Source organism: Pleurodeles waltl, chromosome 11 (genome assembly GCF_031143425.1).
Source record: "Pleurodeles waltl isolate 20211129_DDA chromosome 11, aPleWal1.hap1.20221129, whole genome shotgun sequence".
Lineage (NCBI taxonomy): Eukaryota > Metazoa > Chordata > Amphibia > Caudata > Salamandridae > Pleurodeles > Pleurodeles waltl.
This window is the reverse complement of record NC_090450.1, coordinates 632,383,883-632,407,849: the sequence shown is the minus strand read 5'-3', so window position 1 is coordinate 632,407,849 and position 23,967 is coordinate 632,383,883. Positions and strand designations below refer to the sequence as shown.

At 43.2% G+C, this 23,967-nt stretch overlaps 1 protein-coding gene across 1 annotated transcript in view; it reads right to left on the bottom strand.

The window, feature by feature from the left end:
* Positions 1-3,908: 3,908 nt before the first annotated feature.
* Positions 3,909-23,967, bottom strand: part of DOCK5 (dedicator of cytokinesis 5) — a 799,955-nt gene continuing 779,896 nt past the window's right edge. Inside the window, exons 51-52 of the mRNA XM_069214140.1 lie at positions 18,180-18,301; positions 3,909-10,923 (exon numbers count right to left, since the gene is read on the bottom strand). Of these exons, the coding sequence (XP_069070241.1) occupies positions 10,837-10,923; positions 18,180-18,301 (209 nt within the window). The 3' untranslated portion in view covers positions 3,909-10,836. The remainder of the gene's footprint in view (positions 10,924-18,179; positions 18,302-23,967) is intronic.

Genomic DNA, 23,967 nt, shown 5'->3' with positions numbered 1-23,967 from the left:
CGCCTCTTTTTAACGCCTGGGTCAGGGCAGGCGTTAAGGGACCTGTGGGCTCAAAATGAGCCCACAGCTGCCCTCCCATGCCCCCAGGGACCCCCCCCTGCCACCCTTGCCCACCCCAGGAGGACACCCAAGGATGGAGGGACCCATCCCAGGGACATTCAGGTAAGTTCAGGTAGGTATAATTTTTTTTATTTTTTTATATTTTTTTTTGGCATAGGGGGGCCTGATTTGTGCCCCCCTACATGCCACAATGCCCAATGACCATGCCCAGGGGACAGAAGTCCCCTGGGCATGGCCATTGGGCAAGGGGGCATGACTCCTGTCTTTACTAAGACAGGAGTCATGTAAATGGCGTCTGGGCGTCGTTAAAAATGGCGCAAATCGGGTGGAGGCGATTTTTTTGCGTCAACCTGACTTGCACCATTTTAAGACGCCCTAACGCCATTTTTCCCTACGCCGGCGCTGCCTGGTGTACGTGGTTTTTTTCCACGCACACCAGGCAGCGCCGGTCTACTAGCGCCGGCTAACGCCATTCAATAAATACGGCACCCGCATGGCGCTTCAGAATGGCGTTAGCCGGCGCTAAACTTTTTGACGCTAAACTGCATTAGCGCAGTTTAGCGTCAAAAAGTATAAATACGGGCCGCAGTTCTTCTGGAGGTAGCTTTTTGGCCAATGCATAGATGATCTTAATGCAGAGCATGAACCTATGGGAGATGGTTCTCTTCTCCACAGCCTTGCCTTTTTTCACTCCAGAGAACCAGACAAAGTGCTGATCGTCTGCCTAGCGTTATTTGGTATGGCCAAAGCTCAGCACTTGGGATGCAAGGGATGGAGTCTTTCCTTCTCCTTAGAGGGTGAGGTGGACACAGAATGACAGCAAGGTGATGTTCTCACGGACGTGGAACACCGTCACCAATTGAGGTGAGAAAGATGCCTGCATCTATAAACCAGCTTGTCTCGGAAGAAGGTGGTGTATGGTGAGTTGACACAGAGCACTTAAAGCTCACTCATAAGCTGATGAAATGGCGACAAGGAACACTGAATTGCGGGTGAGCAGCTGAAAGGGGCAGCTGTGAAGCTGCTCGAATAGAGTGCACATTTGAAATGTAAAAACTATGTTAAGGTCCTACTGTGGCATGACAAAGGGAGGACAAATGTTGTAACCCTTTTAAAAAATGTATACCAACTGGAGACAAACAATGAAGGCTGATCCAACAACCACCAAAAAGTCAAAAGGTACCTTTTAACCACTGCCTAAAGCAAAGCCTTGCCAGGCATGGGCACAAAAACAAACAAAATGTCAGATAACTTTGCCTGAAGTGAAGTATCTGCTGAGTGCCAAACCAAGCCACAAATTAGTCATAAAACAGATGTATACATTTTTTGTCGAGGGATGCCCAACAGCCAGAATTACATCAATTACCTTTGGAGAAAGTTGAAAGTGGCCAGTTGTCGCTGCTCAGTCTCCAAGCATGAAGGTGGAGATTGTGAAGGCACAGTGCAGAACTCTGCCCTGCAACAACAGATCCTCCCAGAGGGACAGCCTGACTGGAGGATTGATGCTCAAGCCCTGTTGCTGTGCATACTATACTCTCCGTGTTTAACCCGGAGTCACAAGGATAACTTGTGAACACGGGCAGAAGTGGTATTAGCGGAAAGACAAAGGAATCCTGAGTTCCACCTGGGACATAACACACAATGAGAAATACCTTGGAAACTCCAATGTGGACAAGTACTGGGACTGCATGTTCTCAGTGGAGGTGAAAAGATCAAGCCAAGGTGCTCACCATTGGCGTAGGATATCTTGCTCCACCTCTGGGAGTAACTATTACTCATTTTTTAAATATATTTTTATTATTTTTGTTGATACTGATATGAAAAGAGCACCATATAGGATATTTGAGTTATCACCCAATGTACTAAAGCAACTACCACTCATGATCCACACAAAGGCAACATCTGAGCTTGGCAGGCCTGGCATTCAACAATCCCGCTATGTGGTTTACTACCAGGACAATTCCTTGATGGTTTAGCAATATCTAGGGAAATCGGGGTCTCCTGGTACAGGGACCATGACCTGAGCCCAAACCACCTTGTTTGTTGCAATAGCACTAGGTGGTGGTGTTGTCCATGAGCACCTGAACCAGCCTTCCGTTGGTGGATGAAAGGAAGGCATTCAGCACCAAGTAGATGGCTCTCAGGTGCATATGACATCTGGCGTGCTCAATCTGAAGGGTGCAGAAAGCCATCAAACCTAGCAGCCTCATTGAGATCCAGGACAGTCATAGCCTTGACTGTCCTGGACTCTCTTTCCTAGGGGAAAGGCCCAAAACCAAACTGTCCAGAATAGGTCTGATCAAGGGGAGTATCCGAGAAGGAGTCAGTTTGACTTCGGCATATTGATAGTGAACCCTAAAGATGATAGGAGGATCACCGTCTTCTGTAGGTAGTTGATGACTGTATGAGGCAAACCCACAGGCAGTCATTGAGGTAGGGAAAGATGGCACCCGTGACATCTGAAATTGTGTTACCACAGCCATCACTTTAGTCAACAATGGCAATGGTGAGACTAAAGTGGAGGTCCACAAACTCCTGTCCCACCACGAACTGCAGGTAGTGCTGATGGGCATGTAGGCTGGGCATTTAATAACAGGTGTCCTGTAGGCCCAATGCCACTATCCAGGCTCCAGGGTGGAGAGTAGGCAAGCTCTGGGTCAGGCTGAGCATTTCAAATTTCTCTTTCCAGAGGACAGCGCTGAAAGGGTTCAGGTCTAAAATAGGATGAAGGCCTCTGTCCTCCTTGGAAACCAGAAAGCAGCAGGAATAACAACCATGACCCACTTCTGGTGTGGGCACCTCCTCGATAACCCCTTTTCCAAATGTGCTTGCCCTTCCTGACACAAAATGGAGAGATGGTCCTCTGTCAGTCGCTGCAGGACACGGTGACTGTGAAAGGGGGGCGGCAAGAGAACGATAGGTAGGGCATTTCCTTACTGGACAGTCTGCAAGACACACCTGCCTGTTGTTATGGATTGCCAACTTGACATTGACAAGAATCATCATATCCTGCATCCCACAAGGTGACTGTGCTCCACTAAGGGCACTCTAAAGGGGTTTGGCAGGTTGCGCTGCAGTGGGGGGGGGGGGGGGGGGGGGGGGCGGACATGGCAGAAGCACAGTGAAAATTTGCAGCATGGCCACTCTGAAGGCCTCGATTTGCAGCTGGGTCACTGACATCTTGATGCTCTCATGCTTTAACTTTGGAATCAGTGTGGCAGATGTGGACAAGTCATGCTTCAATTACTTATACTTGCATTTGGATTTGGACTTCCTCAGCCAAGGTGTCAAAGGCACACTGCTTTGTGCAGTCGCAGAACAACTTGAATCCTCTTGGTTTCTGTGAGGATATTGTTCCTTAGCACACTGTTGGAAATGTTTAGGAGTCATCAGAAAACTGACAGTCAGAAATGGGAGTTCCGGATCCGTCTCAGAAAGGACAGGAAAAAAGGAGCTGATTTCAGTGCGGAGGAGTGGTGCTTATAAGCAGCTCAGTTTTCAGGGCATTATGGAGTCAGCTGAGAGCCACAGTACTCTGCACCTAACAACACATTGGAGCACTGCTACAAAACATCTAGATCCAGCCTGGAATCTGGGAGATATCTACGATGAGGAATCTAAAACTGTATTAAGCACCTATTTCTTATGGATACCTATAACTGTAAAGGTTAAATGTTCACAGTATGACCCCTTTGTTAAAAAGACTAATTACCCGGAAAATCCACAACGACACCTAGGACGCAGCAGCACCTGAATGTTGCATGGACATTACATTCAGCGAAGGACAAATTAAAAGAGGTATACACAACAATAAATAAATAAAATATAAAAAGCAAACTCAAATTGGCTTTGTTCACTTAAAAACTACATTTATTTTAAAAAATATATTTACAATCTGTACAAGGTATTAGACTTTGTAGCACATACAATTAGTTTGTACAAATGTCTTTACAATTTCGGGAATCATATACTATATAATCTGAAAAATGCACAATCCCTTTACCACAGTGTTATTAAGACTTTTCATTTATAGTGAGAAAGAAATGTTAAGCGGAGGCAATTGTATAATATTATTGTGAACAAGTTTGTAAATTTGGCTGCACACAAGCAAAATTATTCGAAATACACATATTTGAGGTCTGGTGTCAAACGTCTTCAATCGGCATCTTCACCTCTTGGTACAGAGATATTAGCCTACAAATTTTACATTTACTAGTCCAATGAAAAGACGCTAGTTGTCAAAAGAGTGTAGCAATTAAATATAAGCAATGCTTGCATCTCTCTGGGCCATTTTAGAGCTGGGAAATGCCAGCTCTGGACAGATGGTCACTTCTATGAATCCGTACCAGGGTGGATAGAAATGTTATACACAATTATACTAAAGCGAGGACTTTTGGCACACTTCTCCGTACCTGACTGTTCAGGTGAGCATGCAGAGTGCAATCAGATCCTCGTGAAAAATGCGTTTTCTGCAAGTAGGAATGAAAATAAAATACCTTAACTTGTTCTCATGCTTTTTTTGCAATAATTGGCAGAGCTAGTGCTATGAAGTAGGCTCCTGCACTGAAAATGCAGCAGATACCCAAATGCCCAACAAGGATGCCAGACCTTAGTGTTTCTTTATAACTCTAGGGACTTTATTAGTTACAACACCCCAATATTTTACACATATTTCTCTTAGCTATGTGCCTGAAGTACCTTCCTTTCATTCGCACAAACATTTCTTAGCCAAGAGCGTCCCCATCAGCAGTCAACCTCAAATCACATCAACATTCACACCCGGGAGAAGTGAAGAGGGGGAAATAAACATTTCAGCTAAGGGTAATATAAATAATGTCAAACACATACACGCAGACCTTTGACGTTAAATAGCACAGAAAAAAATACATCTTTTTACACCCATTTCGGCATATATTAAATGATTATTTTCAACATTTGATTTTTGGGGCACAAGTGGACAGTGACTGTGCTGATTTGTTCAAACGAACATTTACCGGGAGTTGAAAGTGGAGACAATCAGCAATTGATTGTTATCTGGGAGAAATTCTGCTTCTTACGACCACACATCAAAGATGTGCCAGTGCAGGGTTCTGTACTTTCAGTGGTTGCTTATGTACAAGTTTCCAGTGGGACTCTGGAAGCTCAACAGATTTGTCAAGAGGTGAAGGAAGAGACTTTATAGATGATGAAGAGAAGTTATAGATGACTACTTTAAGACCACCATACGTCTATAGCCCACTAAAAGGCCATTATATATTGCAAGCTAAGTTAGTCTGAAGAGCTATACCTGCTTGAACATCAGCAACCCAAGACACTACCCTTAAAGCTAGATCTATCAGTATATTTCTTGGCTCTAAGACTGTGAAAAGTGTTTTGAGGGAGCAATATTACAATATTAGGACATGCAACAATATTAAATTATATTTACGCAAGAGAGGATAAAATAGCTTGAATGAAGATACTATCCAGATGCAAACTGATTTAATATGAATTAGTTCACATGGGGCAATGTGCAATAAGAAAGGTATGAACAGCATCTATTAGGGATCCATGGTAGTTTAAAACATTGTGTACATTAAGGAAGGGACTACACTAGTCTATCTCCAGTGCAGATTTCAAAGAAAAACATTTGAATGTAAAAGTAATAAAATGAAATGAGAATGTTACTTAACAAAAGAGCCAGTAGTCAAGTTGGACACTGTACCACAGTGGAAAATCTTTGCAAGTTGCAGTGCCAGAAGAATAAGATAAAAGCAAAGTACTGCAGACACTGGACGATGACCATCTTTGGAGAACAGGACACAGCCAGGGAAATGTGCCAATTGCCCCACCTTTGATATGAGAAAACATTAACACCAGCCACGATGAGGTCAAAATAGCATTGAGGGGCCAAACAATTTGGCAGTCTGGCCTAATCTGCACATATGGCACAAATGTGCTCAAAGCTGTCTTATGTGAGTGGTTACAGAGTTTCTAAATGAATGTAATAACAGTCGCCAAAGGATACTGATACGTGAGTATGTTTTATGGTAAAATCGCAAGAATAATACAAATTAAAAAAAGATTTTAAAGAAGTTGGGGTGGGGCCTTGCGCCTCTTTTTTTGGAGTTAAAGGGCTGATGTCCTAGTATCCAAGATGTACATACAGCTCATACTGCAGCACAAACGTAAAGCTGAACAATGACTAGCATGGAACAAGAGTCACTGGATGAGGTTAGTTGAACTGCTTCAATTATTTTTTCTTGCCAACTGGGAATGGAGGTCAGAAAAGGCTGAGGGAAAGAAACACAAAAATAAGCTGCACCTGGGTGGACATAAACAACACCAAGAATAAATAGGTGTGGAGTAAGACAACAGTGATCCCCTCTGAACTAAAGCAACTGTTCTAAAGTGTTTAATAACAATATGTGACACCTTCACCAGATTGACCACGACTATTTGTTGAGAGGGGGAACAGAGAAGAGAAGTGGGCTGAACGCTCGAAATCTGGGGGTTAGCCAGTTTATGGAGAGTTCTAAGTCAGAACTAAGGTTGTATTTCAGTAATGGGCATTCCTACAGATTTCGCACATGCGGGGAAAAGCTTCTAAGTCATTATCTGCTGTCAAATCATGTGATTCCACTATAGCCATACACATCCAAAGGAACTACTCTTGAACTACCGTTCTACACAATGTGATTTAAAGCACTGGAATTACATCACAAGATCTCCATGATGCATAATTCAATAACCATCATTTCCCCCAACTAAACGGATTCCATTCATACTGCAGCCTTAAAGAATATTCCCAAAGTAATGCTCTGGTCTCCGGAATTCACAGCAGTTTAGTAATAACCTGACTATTTAATAACCCAACACATAAAATGTAATAATATTCAACATCCAGGTACAAACAGCAAAAGTATGAATTCAAAACTATTCCAGGGACTTATACAGGTCCAATATCTCTTAATACAGCCACGAAAAATAATGGACAATTAGAAAATTATTTTCTTAAAGTCCTGTTGTCATTAAAAGACCTCAGACCTGTGAACCTGGCACAGTAGCAGTATTATTGTCAGGGAACATTTAGAAATCTACGACAAACCTAGTGTTTCCCATGTTAACACGACTCCAAGCATTAAAATCACGGGATCAGACTTTGTAAAATTAACAAAATCAACAGTATGTATAAAAGTATTGTTTGCACCTACTCTTTCAGAACGTACTTTTCTAACATCTCTTCCTATGCTTCCATAAACCAAGGACCCAGGAACTACAAGCATGAAATGAACAGTCACAGCCTAGACGTATAAGTAAAAAAGCAATAAATATAAAAAATGACACAGACACACAAGATCCGCTACACTGTTGCTGTTCGTTAAATCTCTACCGCACAAAGAGAGAGATACAGGAAAACATCCATCCACCACTAAATTAATTCACAGAAGGTGCAACCCTTGTCAGCCCATCCTAGGGGACTGAGTGGTAAGTAATATATGAGAAGCTAATATGGAGGTGGGAACTTCGGAATAACGTTACAGAAACGCTTCGCATAGGAATAATTACTTTCTAAAGGCAGGCACTAACATGTCTTTTAAAGGATAATGTGTTCATAAGGAACACAACTGTTACAGGTAATCACTATTGCAAAGAACATATCTTCCCAATGCCTTGTTGTCTCATGCTTAAAGTCTAAACATGCAACAGCCATTAGCGAGGAATCCCACACAAAAGTCCATCCTTGTGTTTTTCCATCAACCAAGTGGTAGTACTCTGGAGAAGGGAAGCTTGGAAAACACCTTTAGGATACAGCAGTTCCAGACTGAAGGGTCTGTCAGACAGAGCAAGGCTTAACCCATCAGGACATAAGTATCTATTGGTCCTTACTGTTCATGTAAATCAGAAAATTAAATAACTGGAGCATTCCTTCATCTGGAAACCATACAAAACACATAGCCACTTATCTATTGTATGCTGGATTGCTGAAAGTGACCAGGTACGTGTAGTCGAAGTAGTCTTCTCAGAATGAAGAAGAGGGCTTTAAATCACATTTTGGCAGCTACCAACCTGATACCTTTTGAGCAATGGAGGCATATATGTTCCTTTTTTGTACTTCTCTCATTTATTTGGCTTAAAAACATACTGAATTTGGTCTGATGAAAAACACTATATAAATAATCCAACTCAACAACTTTACCAATTTAATGGGGCCGGAACTGCATTCACTCAAGAATCCACATACTCTGAAAACAATCAACAATTTAAGAAAAAACATAACCTGCTCCTAAGGTTCAGTAAACAATTATTTGCTATCGCCGGCACAAGAATGTTTGGTATGGGTAATGCAGTGAAAATAGGAGTTGCTCAGGATAATATAAGAAACAATTTTGTATGTCAGGATTTTTGGGACTGGACTGCAGAAAGATGAAGCAAAATGCCTCAGGCCTACCCTGACTGCCATTACTTATTTTTCATGGACTGAAAATACTTGTAAATCAAACTATTACAAATGTGATGAATTCTGAATATAGATGAACAAACAGCGTCTTTGTCGTTGAGTATCTGTGTTTGCATATGATTTAGCTGCATTGCAATGAGATCAGATATTTTTCGCTCACCTGAATCAAACTGAATGCCTATTGCAAGGCTGTGTCACCAATAAACTCCAGTTTGATTTAAGGTTGCAGGCCACACGGCCGCACCAATTGTTTTGACGTATACAATTCATATTCCGATAAACAGAAATATGTTCTATTGAAATACCGTGTTCAAAATATCGGATGATCATCTTAACTGGTGACATTCCTAAAATGAGGATTGTAATCAACCATGTATTTCTTGAAATCATCTTCCTTTTATGGAAAGCTCCCCCACCCTTTCCTTCATCATCCTATGCTCTTCCACTCTAAATTCAAAGCTAATGTTTCATTCATACAAAGCAGTTGACAGTTTTTCCATCACCGTTGTAAGCCTGGTTCCATGATAAATGGAAAGCAGCTGTTGAGATCAAACTAATTCACATCCGTCAGTAACCACTGGCAATACAATAGAGTTCTGCGATGAATTGAAATTTGTTCGACCAGGCTGTTCATTCACCCAGTGCAGCTAAAAGATTAATAATGGGGAGCAAATCACCAAACATTTTCTTTTCCTAATGCCTTTTCACACTGAAACAGAAGCAATTTATCAGCATGCCTGGGTGGTCGCACATCAAACAGTGCTCCACACTAGAATGCAATTTGTCAGGTTGGATTGGTTTATCTGTCAGGGACACATGCTTTTGTTTTCTACTGGAATGTTTAACTCCTTCATTTAACAAATATTCACTCGCGTAGAAAAGTACTGAAACTACAACCTTGTAGACAGAGCGCAGCTCTGCAAATCTAAGGGCCTTTCTGCACCTGCGGAATGATTTCATAGGAATGCAAATATTATGAGATGTGGACGGTGCAAAAATAAAGGCTTGAACTTTCAGCACGGACCTCACAATAACAATCTATTTTAGATGCCTCATGGAATAGTCCATGCTTCATGTCACCATGTTCTTCTGCAGACCAGTCCTCAACATAAAACGTAACAATGCTATCTTTCAGCTGCCCATAAGTACTCTGAGCACCTGCAAAGTACGCTCACCTCCCTACTCAGCTCCTAGAAGCGACTAGGTTCTATCTCCAAAATCGGCTTAATTTTAAAACAACATATAATCTGCTATTGTTGAAGAGTACTGCAGACCTAAAATAACTACTGTTAAAATCCCCCCAAAAATCACAAATTGCGATCATTCCAGGTAAAAAGGTGTACTAAAACGTTAGTGGCTGTGAGAACCTCAAAGCCTTACTTAATCAATGCAAACATGTCTGGTGCATCACCCCACAAGTGTTCAAGTCCCAACAGCTTTTATATGCAAAGGTGGCAATAAAACATCACAGCACCATCAGAGCTAAGTAGCAGATTAAACTATATTCCTACCAAATGACATAATGGTTGTAAAACCTTGGGCAACAAGAAAAGGAGAACAAAGATAGGTGATACTGCTTTGCCAGAGAAGTACCTTTTTCAAGCACTTACATCTTGTGGTTCAAACCCTGCACGACTTTGATCTTCTGAGGCACTTTAAGTATCATCGAATTTAGATTTGTTCTGATAGGTGGGAATCATTTTACAATGGGCAGCCCCTAATGATATTCACTTAGTATTTCAGCATTTTCAGAGGTAATACTAGAACATTAGTGCAGATAAGTAACATGGCAAGAACAAAGTGCATCACACCAAGACGAACAGAGCAGGTAAATATTGTTTGGATGGGGTTCAGGAAGGAATAACATCTGTACCATATAACAAGTCAACATTGTTCTATAAATATATTCAGATAGTAACTTTGGCAAATCGAGGGTTAGCCCTCATGCATTGTGGAGGAGCCGTGTTATTGGTTAATTGACTGTCTACATAATAGGCATAGTCTAGAAGTTCCAATATGTCACCCTCTTCAGCTCAGGTGGTATGGGCAATCCTCCTTTAGAGTCAGCTGAGATTTGAGGCTGGAGCAGCACACAATGGTTCTGAGGCAATTACTGACCGCTCCACCCCATGGTCCTCTTAGACTTTCGAACGAATGGAACCTTGATGCGTGTTCTGAGATGCTCATTACGGACTCGTCCTTGGTGAGCTCTCACGTATGACTTGCTCTGCAGCTCAAGCGAAGGCACATCTGTGGAGGATCGGAAACCTTTTCTTGAAGGTTGGTGACTCTTTAAATGCTCCAGGGTAGTTTTGGGGGCATGTTGGGAATCTTTTTCACTCCACAGGCACAACACTGGCTTTTCTTTCTTTAGGTGGGGGCGGCGGAGGCTTCACTTCACGTCTTGGTAGAGGTGGCGGGGTCTGAAACATACAACATGTTAAGATACATTCATTTAAAGGTGCTTCAAATTGTTTTGCTATTTTGTTATGCTAAATCAGAAATCTAAAAATGACCAGGGCTATTCATCCAGTCTTCCTATTTTCCTTCAACCTTTGGACTCACACACACAAAATGTTCTTTGTCACTGCCCTTCCTTTTGCCACTGCCCTTCCTTTTCAGTATCACTTCCATAATTTTGAGCTAAGCAAATTTTCAGTCCATTTACTGTTCTGACACCACTATTTCTGAGGTGAAGCTGTTCTAGGAATTCACTAACCGTTTTCTGAAAAAATACACCAGGGTCCAATCCACCCCCCAACAATTCTATAATAATCTCTTGTTTTTTGATATAGCACTTGCCAGTGCACATTTGTCATTTCAAAGTGCTGTAATTAGGAGATGTTGGTGTAACCCAATGTAACAGTGCAAACATTACTGATGATTGAAGGCTGAGTTGTCCTTGTCAGGTGTTAAAGTCATGACCTCTAGGTCACAGGAGATAGTGAAGGTTTAGTTCAATGATTCGCCTTGCTGGCACTCAGACGACTCAAAAGTCTCATATTAGGATCAGTTGGAAATGACCCTTTCTGTATGGTTATCCCCAAACCTTATCCCTTTCTCCTCCTATTTTTCTGTCCTCTTTTTGTTGGCTTTAGGACTCTGGGCAATTTACTACTGCTAATCAGAGCTAAAGTGCATGCACTCTCTCCTCTAAAATGTGGTATAAATGGTTTACACCTGTTTGGCTTATTTAATTTACCTGTACGTCCCTTGTAAAGTGGTATACCATATACCCAGAGCCTGTAAATTAAATGCTACTAGTGGGCCTGCAGCGCAGATTGTGCCACTCACAGAAGTTACTACACCTAAGTCACTCCTAAGGTAGACCCAAGATAGCCCTATGGGCAGGATGCTGTGTATGTAAGAGGTAGGACATATATGTTTATGTACTACATGTCCTAGTAGTGACAAACAGCCTATTTCGATTTTCACTGCTGTGAGTGCTGCTCCTCTCATAGGTTTGCATTAGGAATTCCCTTATATATGATTAAGTGGTAATTTCTGCTCAATAAGGAGTAGCGTGGGCAGGTGTAGTATATTTGGAATGGCAGTGAGAAATCCTGCTTACTAAGGAAGGTGAATTTTCTATTACTATTTTAAAATCCCACTTTTAGAAAGTGGACATTTGTCTGTGCGTATAACTCTAGCGCTTTGCAGCCTGACTCCAATCTCAAAGCCTGACTTCCACGTCTAGGGCAGAGTGACAGCTCCACTTGGTGCATACTTTCCAGGCAGCCATAACACATGAAGTGCTGGGTGTGACAGAAAAGGCCCCTGCACACTGAGAGCTATCCTGGGCTGGGGAAAGGGAGGGTCATTCACACTTTGCATGTCAATAGGATGTATCGTGCCCTCACACAATGGACTGATTACCCCCAACTGAGGTCTGGAGATAGGGCTGGGTTGAAAGGGTGTTGTGCTTCATTGGAAAGGGTCCCTGTGAATTTACCCCCTGGAAAAATGAATTTTTGAGTACGAGTAGAGGGGTCCGCCCCATGATTGGAGAGCGCTTTTGGAACTTGGACTAAACCTGTCAGAAGGACTGCTAGCCTGCACAAAGGACTCATCAGGACTGTCTTCTGTTTGTTGCCTTGCTGCTTGGTGTCTGCTGGGTGGCACAAAGAACTCTTCTGGATTGCTATCCTGCTTGTTGCCCTGCTGCCAGCTGGTTCCTGATTCTGGTCTGGCTGGACACTGTTGTGGGACTGCCAGGAGGAACCGCCATCACTTGCCCTGTTGTGCTGGCCTACCGGACCCTTTTGTGCCCTCCCCTCTAGGGCCTCCCAAGGAGCCAGCGCAGGGAGAGAGCTGTTTTCCCGCTCCATGGCCCTTTTCCCAACACCTAGCACATGGTGAGTGCTATGTTTCACTCTGGTGCTGGAGAGTAGTGCATGAAGATCGCTTTCCCTTTCTAATTTTTCAGCGCAAGGAGAGCCCTGTTCCCTTCCCAGTGGCCTGCTGCACATTAAGAGCTGGGTGGATTCCCCTCCCCTGCCCTTCATCACTTGTGGAAGAATCCCACCTGGACTTTGCCTGGGCCATTTGGGCCTTCCGGGCAGTCTCTCCATTGGGAGAGACTCACTGCAAGTGTGAAGGATTTCCCAGGGGGAAGCCAGTACGGAGCAGAGGGCTGCACAGATGGAGAGCGGGAGGGCGGAGCCAGATTCCCCCACGAGAGTCTCCTAGATGCAAAAGAACACCAACCTGCTTGAGTACCGATTCAGAGGGGTCATGAAGACTTCCTCCACCCTACCGCTGCTGTGAGGGCCTGCAATGGTGGTTGAACTGTGAATCTCGCAAGGGGATGCCAATGCATCTGTCACCTCCAATGATGGTAACAGATCAAATGCCCTGGGATGGGATGGGTGGAGACGATGGGGCAATAGTCAGGCTCACTGCAACAGGTCGGAGACCAGTGGCTCATCCAAATGGAAGGAACTTTCAGCGGTGGAGAGAGTGCACCGATGTTTCCAGCCCCATTTATCCAACTGCAATGTCCGGATTTGACTGGACAATACAGTGGAATATATTAACCATCAGGGCAGGACTCACAGCCAGTGACTGAATCAGGTGGCCAGTTGGGCACAGCTTCAACTCCAATCCATATATGCTCAACACATCAGGGGTGTGGACATTGTGGTGGCAGATGCCTTGAGCCTCAGGTTTCCATTCTCTCAGGATCTTTGGCACTCCACCAGATCTGCCAGAAGTTTGGATGTCCCACAATGGATTTGTTTGACTTGAGGGCCAACACTCTCCTGCCAACCTTTTGCAGTGGGGGCCTGGGGAGTGGCTGCCTTATCCACTCTGTGGTCTCCAATGTTACCCTATACCACGAGGGGGGAGGGACCACACTGTCTCTGATCCCAGCAGAGCTCACCCCAGTGCATCCTGGTAACTGCAGAACACTTCAAAGTTGCAGTAGTTTTTCACCAAAGTAGTAGAGGGCAGAGACAAGTCTTCTGGGGTTGCTGGTATGCTTCCCAAGTCTTCAAAGGTCACAGTACCACTCCACAGGCTCACAGGTGCATCCCAATTGAGCTTGTCAGCTCACTGAGCCAGCAAGCTGACAAGCCTTGGTTGGTGCACCTGTGTGCCAGTGAGTGGTGCCGAGACCTGAGAGGACTTTGGCAGCATTTCCAGAACCCCAGAAAAAAACCTGCTGCTCTCTGCTGCTGAAGGGCTAAACCCAGAAATATGTGTCCAGAGATATACAGCACTAGCTGCACCCACTAGGGTGAAACACTCCAGACTACAAATGAAGTAAGCATGAATTTGTATTACATTTACCAGGGTGCAATGGAGTAAATTGCATGCTGGAGTGTGAGGCAGGGTGCTCCCAAATTTTTCTTGTTTAAAAAGGCTCCCGTGAGCGAGCAAGCTGACGAGCTTTGGTTGATGCATCTGTGTGCCAGTGAGTGGTACTGAGACCTGGGAGGACTTTGGCAACATTTCCAGCCACCCCAGAATAAAGCCTGCTGCTCTCTGCTGATGAAGGGATAGAACCCAAAACATGTCTCCAGAGATGTACAGCACTAGCTGCACCCAAGAGGGTGAAAGACTCCAGACTACAAATGAAGTAAAAATGGATTTGTACTACATTTACTATGATGCAATGGGGCAAATTGAATGTTGGAGTGTGAGGCAGTGTGCTCCCAACTTTTTCCTGTTTTGATGTTACTGTATGCCTTTCCTCCCTTTTCCCTCATTCAGGCTTTTTTTTACTGAAAACGCAGCAGGAGAAGGCACAGGTGGTTATGATACTTCCTTTTTTGCTGAGGAGGTCATGGTTCTCCCTGTTGAATTGCATGCCAGTGGTGCCTCCTGAAACCCTGCATCGACTTCCATCTCCACTGTGGGCTCTCAGTCACAACTGCTGGTCCCTCCAACGCTAGTGGTTTGGGAGGCTGAACAACAGACTCTAGAGAGGCAAGATCTGGTTGCTCACCTTGTTTCAGTGGTTCAGGTCTCTCATAGGACTTGTACGCTGTCTTCTTATTCTAAGCACCGGGCTAATTTTGATTACTGGTGTTCTCTTCATAATCTTTATTCTACATCTTGTTTGATTGCTTCTATTCCCTAGTTTTTGCTGGATGGGTTTCCAAAAGGTTATGCATTATCTACCTTGAAGAGTCAATAGGCAGCTATCAGCGCATTCAGGGATTGTGTTCTTTTCCTCCAATGTTGGGCCTTCGGTTTCCAGACTATTTCATAGTTTTTCTCCGTCATCTCCCGCTGTCAGATTTTCTGTGCCTTCCTGGGATTTTTCTATGGTTCTGAACGCACTTCAATCTCCTCCTTTTGAACCTTTGCCTTCTATGGATTTCAAATTCCTTACCTTTAAAGTGGCCTTTCTGGTGGCTATCATTTCAGCCTGGCGCTCAGGGGAACTTTCTGCTTTGAGGTACTTCCCCATTTTTGACATTTATGGAGGAAGCAGTGACATTGAGCCTGGAATCTGGATTTCTCCCAAAAGTGCATTCTAAGTTTCATTTCTCTCAGAAGCTGGTGTTACCCTCTCTCTGTCCTTTCTCCTGAGGAGAAAGTGTTGCATACTCTGGATGTGAAACTTGTGTTGTCTTTGCATGTTCAGTCTGCTACATTTCGGACTTACAACAGTTTCTCTGTGACTTTGTGTCCTGCAGGATGAGGGAAAGCAGCTTCCAAGATGACTTTGACTGATTGTTCAAGTGAGCTCCACTTGTGGGGTGTTGGCTTCTTGGGTCACCTTTTACGGGGTGTCCTTGGATGAGATATGCTGAACTGTATCATGGGCTTCTGAGCAAAGCTTCACTAAACACTATTGTCTGAATTGTGGAGTGGGGTGTTACAGGAGGTTGAGACTGCTAGTCCAGTTTGAGTTTGTGATTTTTACATTAAATTCACTTGGATGTGCTTTTTATGCTGTACTGTATTTTCTTTCTGGTATGGGTATTGGAGAGGCCTTCTGCTGGGTGTATGCTTTGGTATACCTGGTTTTCTGAAGAGCTCAGGAGCCAAAGACAAGAATACCATAGGCAAGAGCGGAAATAGAGAGCAAACTCATGCTCTGTTAAAAAAGAAGCATAAGGCTCTCCTCCTGCGTTACAAACTGGCCAACAAGTCTGCTAAATCATCCTTCTTCAGAGAAAAAATTAGGGCAGTGAACAACTCCTCTAAATTACTTTTTAATATAGTAAAGGTTATCCAATCCTCCGTCCCAGGGCTCCCTGAAGTCATCTCAAGACTTCTGCGACAGAGTTGCACTTTACTTTCGGGACAAAATTCTGGAAATGTACTCATACTTTAATCTGTTGGGCTGCAGACAGGATCTGGTGCCAGGATGAAAAACCTGGATGTCATCTTTGATTACACTCTCTGAGTTTTGACACTCAGGTCAGCCGTACCACCGGAGCTTGGTTTCTCATCATCATGACCTCAAGGAAGACTTTCCATATATTCCCAAGGGAAGTGTGCCAATCTGTCATCATCGCTTTAGTCACCTTGCGACTGGATTACTGCAGTTCTCTCTACCTCAATATTAAAATCTCCTGCCTTTATAAGCTTCAAATTGCCCAGAAGGCAGAAGCTCACTTGGTCCTCAACATTTTCAAACTCCCCTCACTCAGGGACGGGATTCATTCCCTTAACTAGCTCAAAGTCAAACAAAGGATTACTTTTAAAATTCTCTGCATGGCGTTCTTAGCCATACATCAGAAAGGACCCAGTCATCTCAATTGACTCCTTTGTTGGTACACTCCCAACAGGCTTCTTCGATCTTCCTTGAATAAAAAGGCAATAAAACCAGATTTTGGAAAGCCAGATGGGGTAGTCACTCTATCTTGGTGGCTGCAGTCAAGTTATCAAACACCCCCAGCCCACATCCCTAGACTTGATTCTTGTTCTGTTTTTAAAAAACATCTGAAAACATGTTTCTTTTCGTCCCAGACCACCTAGTCATCCTCTGCTCTAATACAGACTGCTATGCACTGCCTCTCAAAGCATTTTGACACCTTCTGGTATAGTGTGCTCTAAAAAACTTGTTAACATAACATTACATTACTTAACATATACCTCATAGTGTTTATGATTGGGTCGAGGATGAGGGACTTCGAGGTAATGCCCTCATTACTCCTCATTACTCTTAGTACTACTCATCCTCAACCAAGTCATATTTCTCACCCACCCTCACCATATCAGGCCTTTGTGGTATTTCACGAAATGCTAAGGTGAGGCTAGTGCATTATAGCCCTTGGATGGAGGGTGGATAGGGTCAGCAAGTTTTTCCTGTTTTTTTCCCCCGTCTATGATTGGATACTACTTCATAGCATTTATGAGTGGGTCAAGGACAAGTAGGACTAACAGTAGTGAGGATTACCAATGAGTAATCAGGGCACTAATGGCTCAGGTGGTGAGAGATCTCTAGTACGCCTGTCGGGGTGGTCACAGAAAGGAAGCCGGTCAACCTTGCATGCACACTTCGGGAGTGTGTGTCTCAACGACTAAGGTAAGCTTGTGTCTTCATTGAAATTATGGCTACTGATGTCTGCTAATGTCAATTATAAGCCTCGCCCCACATGCTCTACTCAGTCACTAATCCTGCAACCCCACCTATGGCTGAAGAAAAAAAAGAAGCAATGCTGCGGGCCCAAAAAAATCATAAATGTGTTTTTTCATATTTAATACAGGGGCAAAAGGTGGGCAATATGGGGGCTAGAGTGACAACAAACAGAGGGGCAACGGCCCGACACCCCAATAGATGAACTCCTCTTGGAAAGAAGTCATCATGATTGTGATGCAACACAATGAATATCATCTAATGTCATGCTGTTGATCATACAACACATACGATTCACCATCATATTCATTACTAAGGCTTTCTCAGGGGAAATACAGGAGGGAGTATGAAGTGGTGTGTAGCAAAAGGAAAGGAGTGCATTCTTGCTGTGGTGGCGGCTGCTTCTATAGTGAGGCCACTTTTAAGTGCTGGCGGGGCAGCAGTGGGAGATACTGGAACCATGAAAAAGGGAAGGAGACCTCAGTCTTGCTGCGTTTCATGTCAATCTCTGTAATCCAGTGTTCTCTCTCAAATGTTCTCTGTTTTTTTTTTTTTTTTTTTCTCTCTCTCTCTCTCAGATACAATGATTCGCAGTGTGCATGGCAAGGATCTGGGGGAATGCTATTTTCACATCCTTACCTCCACCGAGTTCCTCTGGCTAGCATTCTCGTACGGTTTACTTTTGGGGGGAGGAGGAGGTGGTGGTGGCGGGATACTCTGGAACGCAGAAATCACACCATCCGTCATCAGAGATGGAGAGCCTGGAATGTAAATATTTACAGTAAGCTTCCTATTTCAAACTATATTCGTACTTCACGGTGTATTATGGGTGGAAAGGATGGAACTGAAAGTTTATGCTACAAAACAAACATATTCAAAAAATATAACATATTTTATAACATTATACATCCCACCCATCTAGTACCTGTTTCTGACCAAACAATTAAGCATGGTGCAATAAGAGAGCCTAAACTGAATCCCATAAGTTCATATTAAAGGACTAAAGTGGCACTTCAGCCACATTTAAAATATACCCGGCTGGAGTCTCCTGTGTGATGCCTGACTTACCTCATAATTAAGTCATTCATTTTTTATTCTAGCTGTTATTTATCTCTCCGTTTTACAAAGTTCTAATGCATGTTTTCACTCCCAGTAGTTCCGGCATCATCACAAAAGTTAACTGCTTACTTTGTTTATGCATAAACTCATTTTATTTAAAGAAAACAGGGAACAGTTTGCTTGAACTTTATAACAGTTTTTACACACAAACCAAAGCAATTTCCAACACAACAGAGAGTTTAGGTTTCTCTAGTTCATGAGGGAGAAACTAATCCAGTCTAGGTGCTTTCATAGTATTCTGATACTTGTGGTCCCAAAATTATAATGGTTCAAAAATACTGCATGTACAAGAATGCACAGAACACATCTGGACTGTATGAGCTATTCATGCATGGATCTGCAAACCTTGAAAACTTTGAAACCGAAAACCCAGGTAAAGGAGCACACAGGAGCTCAAATTGTCCATATCATAAAAATCTTATGTTTTATTTTATCCATTCTTGGAGGCATCCACCCCAAATTAGCCATGCCTGTGCACAGATGTGTCCAATCATTACATAAATCTATCCACACTCATAAATCCATTCACTAATCACCTTAATCCACCCATCAATTCTTGTTATGTGAGAATGTATGCCTTTATTTTGTGATCTTGAGTCAACTTTTAGGTATATCAGTCTCTATGCAGCCTACATGTGTGTTGAACTTGTGGGTCTGCCAAGACTGATTTGCATATGACTGTCCTCTGTCTTCAATGGCACAGTGGAAAAATTATGGAATGGAATGTGGCTCGATTAATCACCAGCGGCTAAGATTAGTTCAAACATTCCTTCTGTCCCTTTGCTGTCAATTACGCAGGTACTTGCTGAGTGGAGGAGACAGAATAGTGAATGTTAGTAGCGAATACACCCATCCCTAACACTGCATATAGCACATATCTCGTAGCATTTGTATAGCAGACGCTGGTACAGCCTTTCACATAGTGGAAATAAAGGATATGACATCTGACCTCAAATGTGGACTGTAAGGTCGCCAGTTGTCGAACTGAATAAAGGTAGGGGCGGTTCATCCATAGCAGCTGGAACTAGGTGTGTGGGAGGGTGCTAAGCACCCTAAAAAAACAACCACGCTGGAGATCAAAAGGTGAATGAGGAATAAAGATACCTTTGAATTTCATGTTTATCTTGTCATATCTGCTGTGTGATCAAATACGGCGGTGACATGTAAGGATATGTCTTCTGACAAATTGCTGCTTATACTTTTAAAATAGAGGTTTGCTCTTTACTTTTCATTGTTGGGCTGAAAAGTTAATGGATGTTGTAAAATGAACTGTCTGACAATCTTGCTGAGTTACAGGTAGTGTGAAAGGAAAGGATACAGGAAATCAGTTTTTTCCTAACACAGAACATTTAAATACCTGTAAAATACCTCAACAAATATTGAAAACATAAAACATGTCAGCAGTTAGAAAAGCACACATGAAGCACATGCTTTTGTAATTCTGAAATGTGATATAAACAAAGCTTTTAAGAGGCTCAAAACAAATGGTAAATGTTTGCTTAAACCAGATTTTCACACATTATTGTTTGTGTGCAATATAGTGCATTCCAGTGCGAATTTTCTTGCTAACTCAATGGAAAATGTGTTTTCTGTAAATAAGGGTGCACTTCTACACTATGCTTTACCAATATATTTAAAACAGTGTGCTCCGGATTGCAACACCCTCTACATACCACACTGTTACTGCTCTTCTACTAAATGGAACCAAGTAATTTACTACACCTTGATGGTTGGACTTTTTCACAATCTCTATGCCTTCACTGATGCATCCACTCCCAACCTGAAAATTGTCCTAGCACCACTGAGTTAATCTAAGTCCAAGGAGGCCAAAAAAACCTGAGTTCTAAAATACATAGGTATAATAGAAAGATACGCACAAAGTCAAAATCTCATAAAGGTTCCCCAGAGCAGCGAATAAAGAGCCATTACTCGCCCAGGATGAGTTAGCAACAAAAGGAGCAACTACGTTCAGTCAATCTTTTTTTTGGTGGGGGCGGGGGGCATTAAAGTGGTCTTTAAAGGAAAGTATGAAGGACAAACAGCATCTTCTAATGGGAACATTTTGAGATCCTTGAACGCAAACATGACCAAATAGCCAGATTTGTAGACAGGATTTGTGTGACTGCATTTCGAACATTTTAGGAGAAGTTCTTAACCACAGTCGCTGACTTCCTGCTTGCATTTGACAAAAGGTGGGGAAACCTGGGGAGCCACTATGTGCAACGGATCTTTTACTGTGGGTTTTGTCATAGAATAGCGTTCGAGTTTCTTCTAAGTCCTCACTTGGAATCGGGCAGAAACCACAAGCTTAAACTTGACAAAAAGTAGATTTAACACTGAAGCAGGATAGACCTCACACGTTTAACATTTTCAGTGCAAGTCACAAGGTAAGGGCCCTTCAAAACAAATGAACATACGGTTTGATCTAAAGCTCCACCCCAATAGAAACAAACTCCACTTCATGTCTTTAAAAGCCCCTACACGTTCCCCCAACTTTCACTGCATTCTGTGGCTTGCTATATTTCTGGACCTACTATTCACTTGCCAGGACTACGGTCCAGTTACCTACTGCTACTGACCACCCAGTGGCTCCTCAAGTAGGACTTCCTGGTCGCCCAGCATGCCTGCCCACACTCAGATCAGTGGCTTTGTGTTTCCAAAATGATCAGTCCCAATAATCTTAAACATCATTCACTTTACCATCACCAGAAAATCCCTCCTTAGACGGTTTCCCTCCTATTGATCGCCACCTTTTTTGACTCACTCATAGGATGTGCCCAGAAAAGAGAAGTGCACTTAACTTTGTTTCAATGATTGGTGTTTATATATCGTCTCATGATTCACCAAACCCAGATTATTTAACTTGCAAAAAAACAGAGGCAGTCTGTAAACTTCTTTACACTTTACTGATGGTTAAAGGCTGTCACATGCTTAAATCTATACCTGGTGCAGCAGCAGCGGTGTCCGTACAATCTTAGTTGCCTGCCTGCTACTTTTACCAAATCTTCAGCAAGTCCCTTTTCATTTACCTAACGAGATCTAGCTCAATCAACGGTACTGTGTACTCCCTCTTTAAAAGGTTAAGACCAACAATGCCTGCAGGTTCTTCCAGCCAATTCTACCAGCCTGCCCATCAACTGGCAGCATCTGATGCCCGCTATTCCAACCATTAAAATTCCAGATCTTCATGTAATAACCCCAACTTTTACCATTTTTCTTACTATCTGCATTTTTCACAGATCACTTAATAACAAAGTGCTACAGATCAGTGCTTCCATTTTTTCCACCTCTAGGTTGGTTCCCTTAAAAATGACACAAGCCACTAAACTGTAGTCTAACATTACAATGACATTTTAAGTCAGCTCAGGTAGAACCTGCGCATATATCTGCGGCCTCCATCATATGAGTTCATGATGCTTTCCCTACCTACGCCCAGCATTTGGTCTTTTGACGCTGTCCCTATTGACAATAAGAGGTGCCTATTTGCTCTGGAGTGCTTTAAAGGTTTTCTGAATTCCACCAGCAATTTCCCCCCCGTCAACAACCTACTAAGGTCTTGCCAGTAGAAATTACAATAAATACATTGAGAAGCAGGGCTTGGAGAGGGCTTAAGAAGCAGTAGAAAGGGAGAGGATTGCAGATTGTAAAGGGTACCTAAAACTCAATAAACCTTTAAAACATAGACAAATGTATGTGTATTTTTTCCTGTATTTGTATGTAAAAATCCCAGGTGAAATCCAGCAAACACCTCACATTACCCAACTTAAAACACCTGTACCCATACAGGCGAGGCGAGGGCGGAAGTATAACACTCCAAACACCTCCCCCTGAAGCTATGCCTGCGGCTGCTAGGGGAACCAGTTACTTACCTTTGGTAATGCCTTATCTGGTAGAGACAATATCTACTTGCAAATTACTTACCTTTGAATTTCCCCCAGTCATCAGACTGGATCTGGAGATGTTCGTAAGCAGTACCTCTGCTTGCCGTTAGGTGGCGTTGATCAGCTTTGCACCCGTCATCAGCGTTGTATGCGCCCGGATATGACGTTGCAGTTCCTATATAGGCGCCACCCCAGAGTTCTGACATCAGTTTCTTTTCATGGCTTTTTCCACGCTGAAAGGGGATTCCCTGCCACTAGAAATCAGTTTGGGGAGTGGGAGGAATGGTGGGTCCGTAAGGAATCTTCAACTAGATATTGTCTCTACCAGATAAGGCGTTATCGAAGGAAAGTAACTTGTTCATCTGATAGAGACTTCTAGTTGCAGATTCCTTACCTTTGAAAGATACCCAAGCAATACTATCCCCGGAGGTGGATCTGCGAACCAAGTTGATCCTAGAAAGTCCTGCAGGACCAAATGGGCAAAGTGTGCGCCCTTACAGACCCGACTGTTGCGGCAGTAATGTTTGGTAAACGTGTGCAGAGATGTCCATGTTGCCACCAGACAGATGTCAAGGATTGGAACTCCGTATGCTAACGCAGTGTTCACAGCTTTAGCTCGGTTAGAATGAACATGCAAACTCACAAGGGGTTTCTTCTTGGCCAGTGCATAGCAGATCTTAATACACAGTGCAACTCATCTGGAGATGGTCCGCTTCTGCACTCCTCAGCCTTTCTTCACACCCACATAACCGACAGTTGATCATCCACCCGGAACATTCTTGTATGATCAAGGTAGAATGCGAACGCTCTTTTTGGGTCCAGACGGTGGAGTCTTTCCTCTTCCTTTGAAGGGTGTGGGGGTGCGTAAAAAGTAGGCAAGGTGATGGATTGGCCTAGAATGAAAGGGTGTAACCACTTTTGGCAGAAAGGAGACCTTAGTGAGAAGCACAACTTTGCCACGATAAATGGAAAGGTAGGGGGGCTTAGATGACAATGCGTGCAGCTCACTTAGCCTGCAGGCAAATGTAATGGCCACAAGGAAGGCTGTTTTCAAAGTGAGAAGCCTGAGAGGACAATTGTGGAGAGGCTCAAAAGGAGCGCACATCAGAAATGTTGAAACCATACTCAGATCCTATTGGGGCATAATGAATGGGGATAAAGGAAAAAGATATGTAAGACCATTAAGACCCCTATGTACAATAGGGGATTTAAACAAAGAAGGCTGATCAGGCAACCTCAAAAAGCATAAACAGACAAATAACTTTAAGAGTGCCCTGCTGGGTCAGGGAAGGGATAAACAACGTGACCTCAGAGAGAGGGGCAGAAAGGGGGTCAACAGACTTGCATGTGCATCATACCACAAATTTCTTCCAATGACAGGCGTATACCATTTTGTTAGAAGGACGCCTGGCTACCAAGAATTCGTC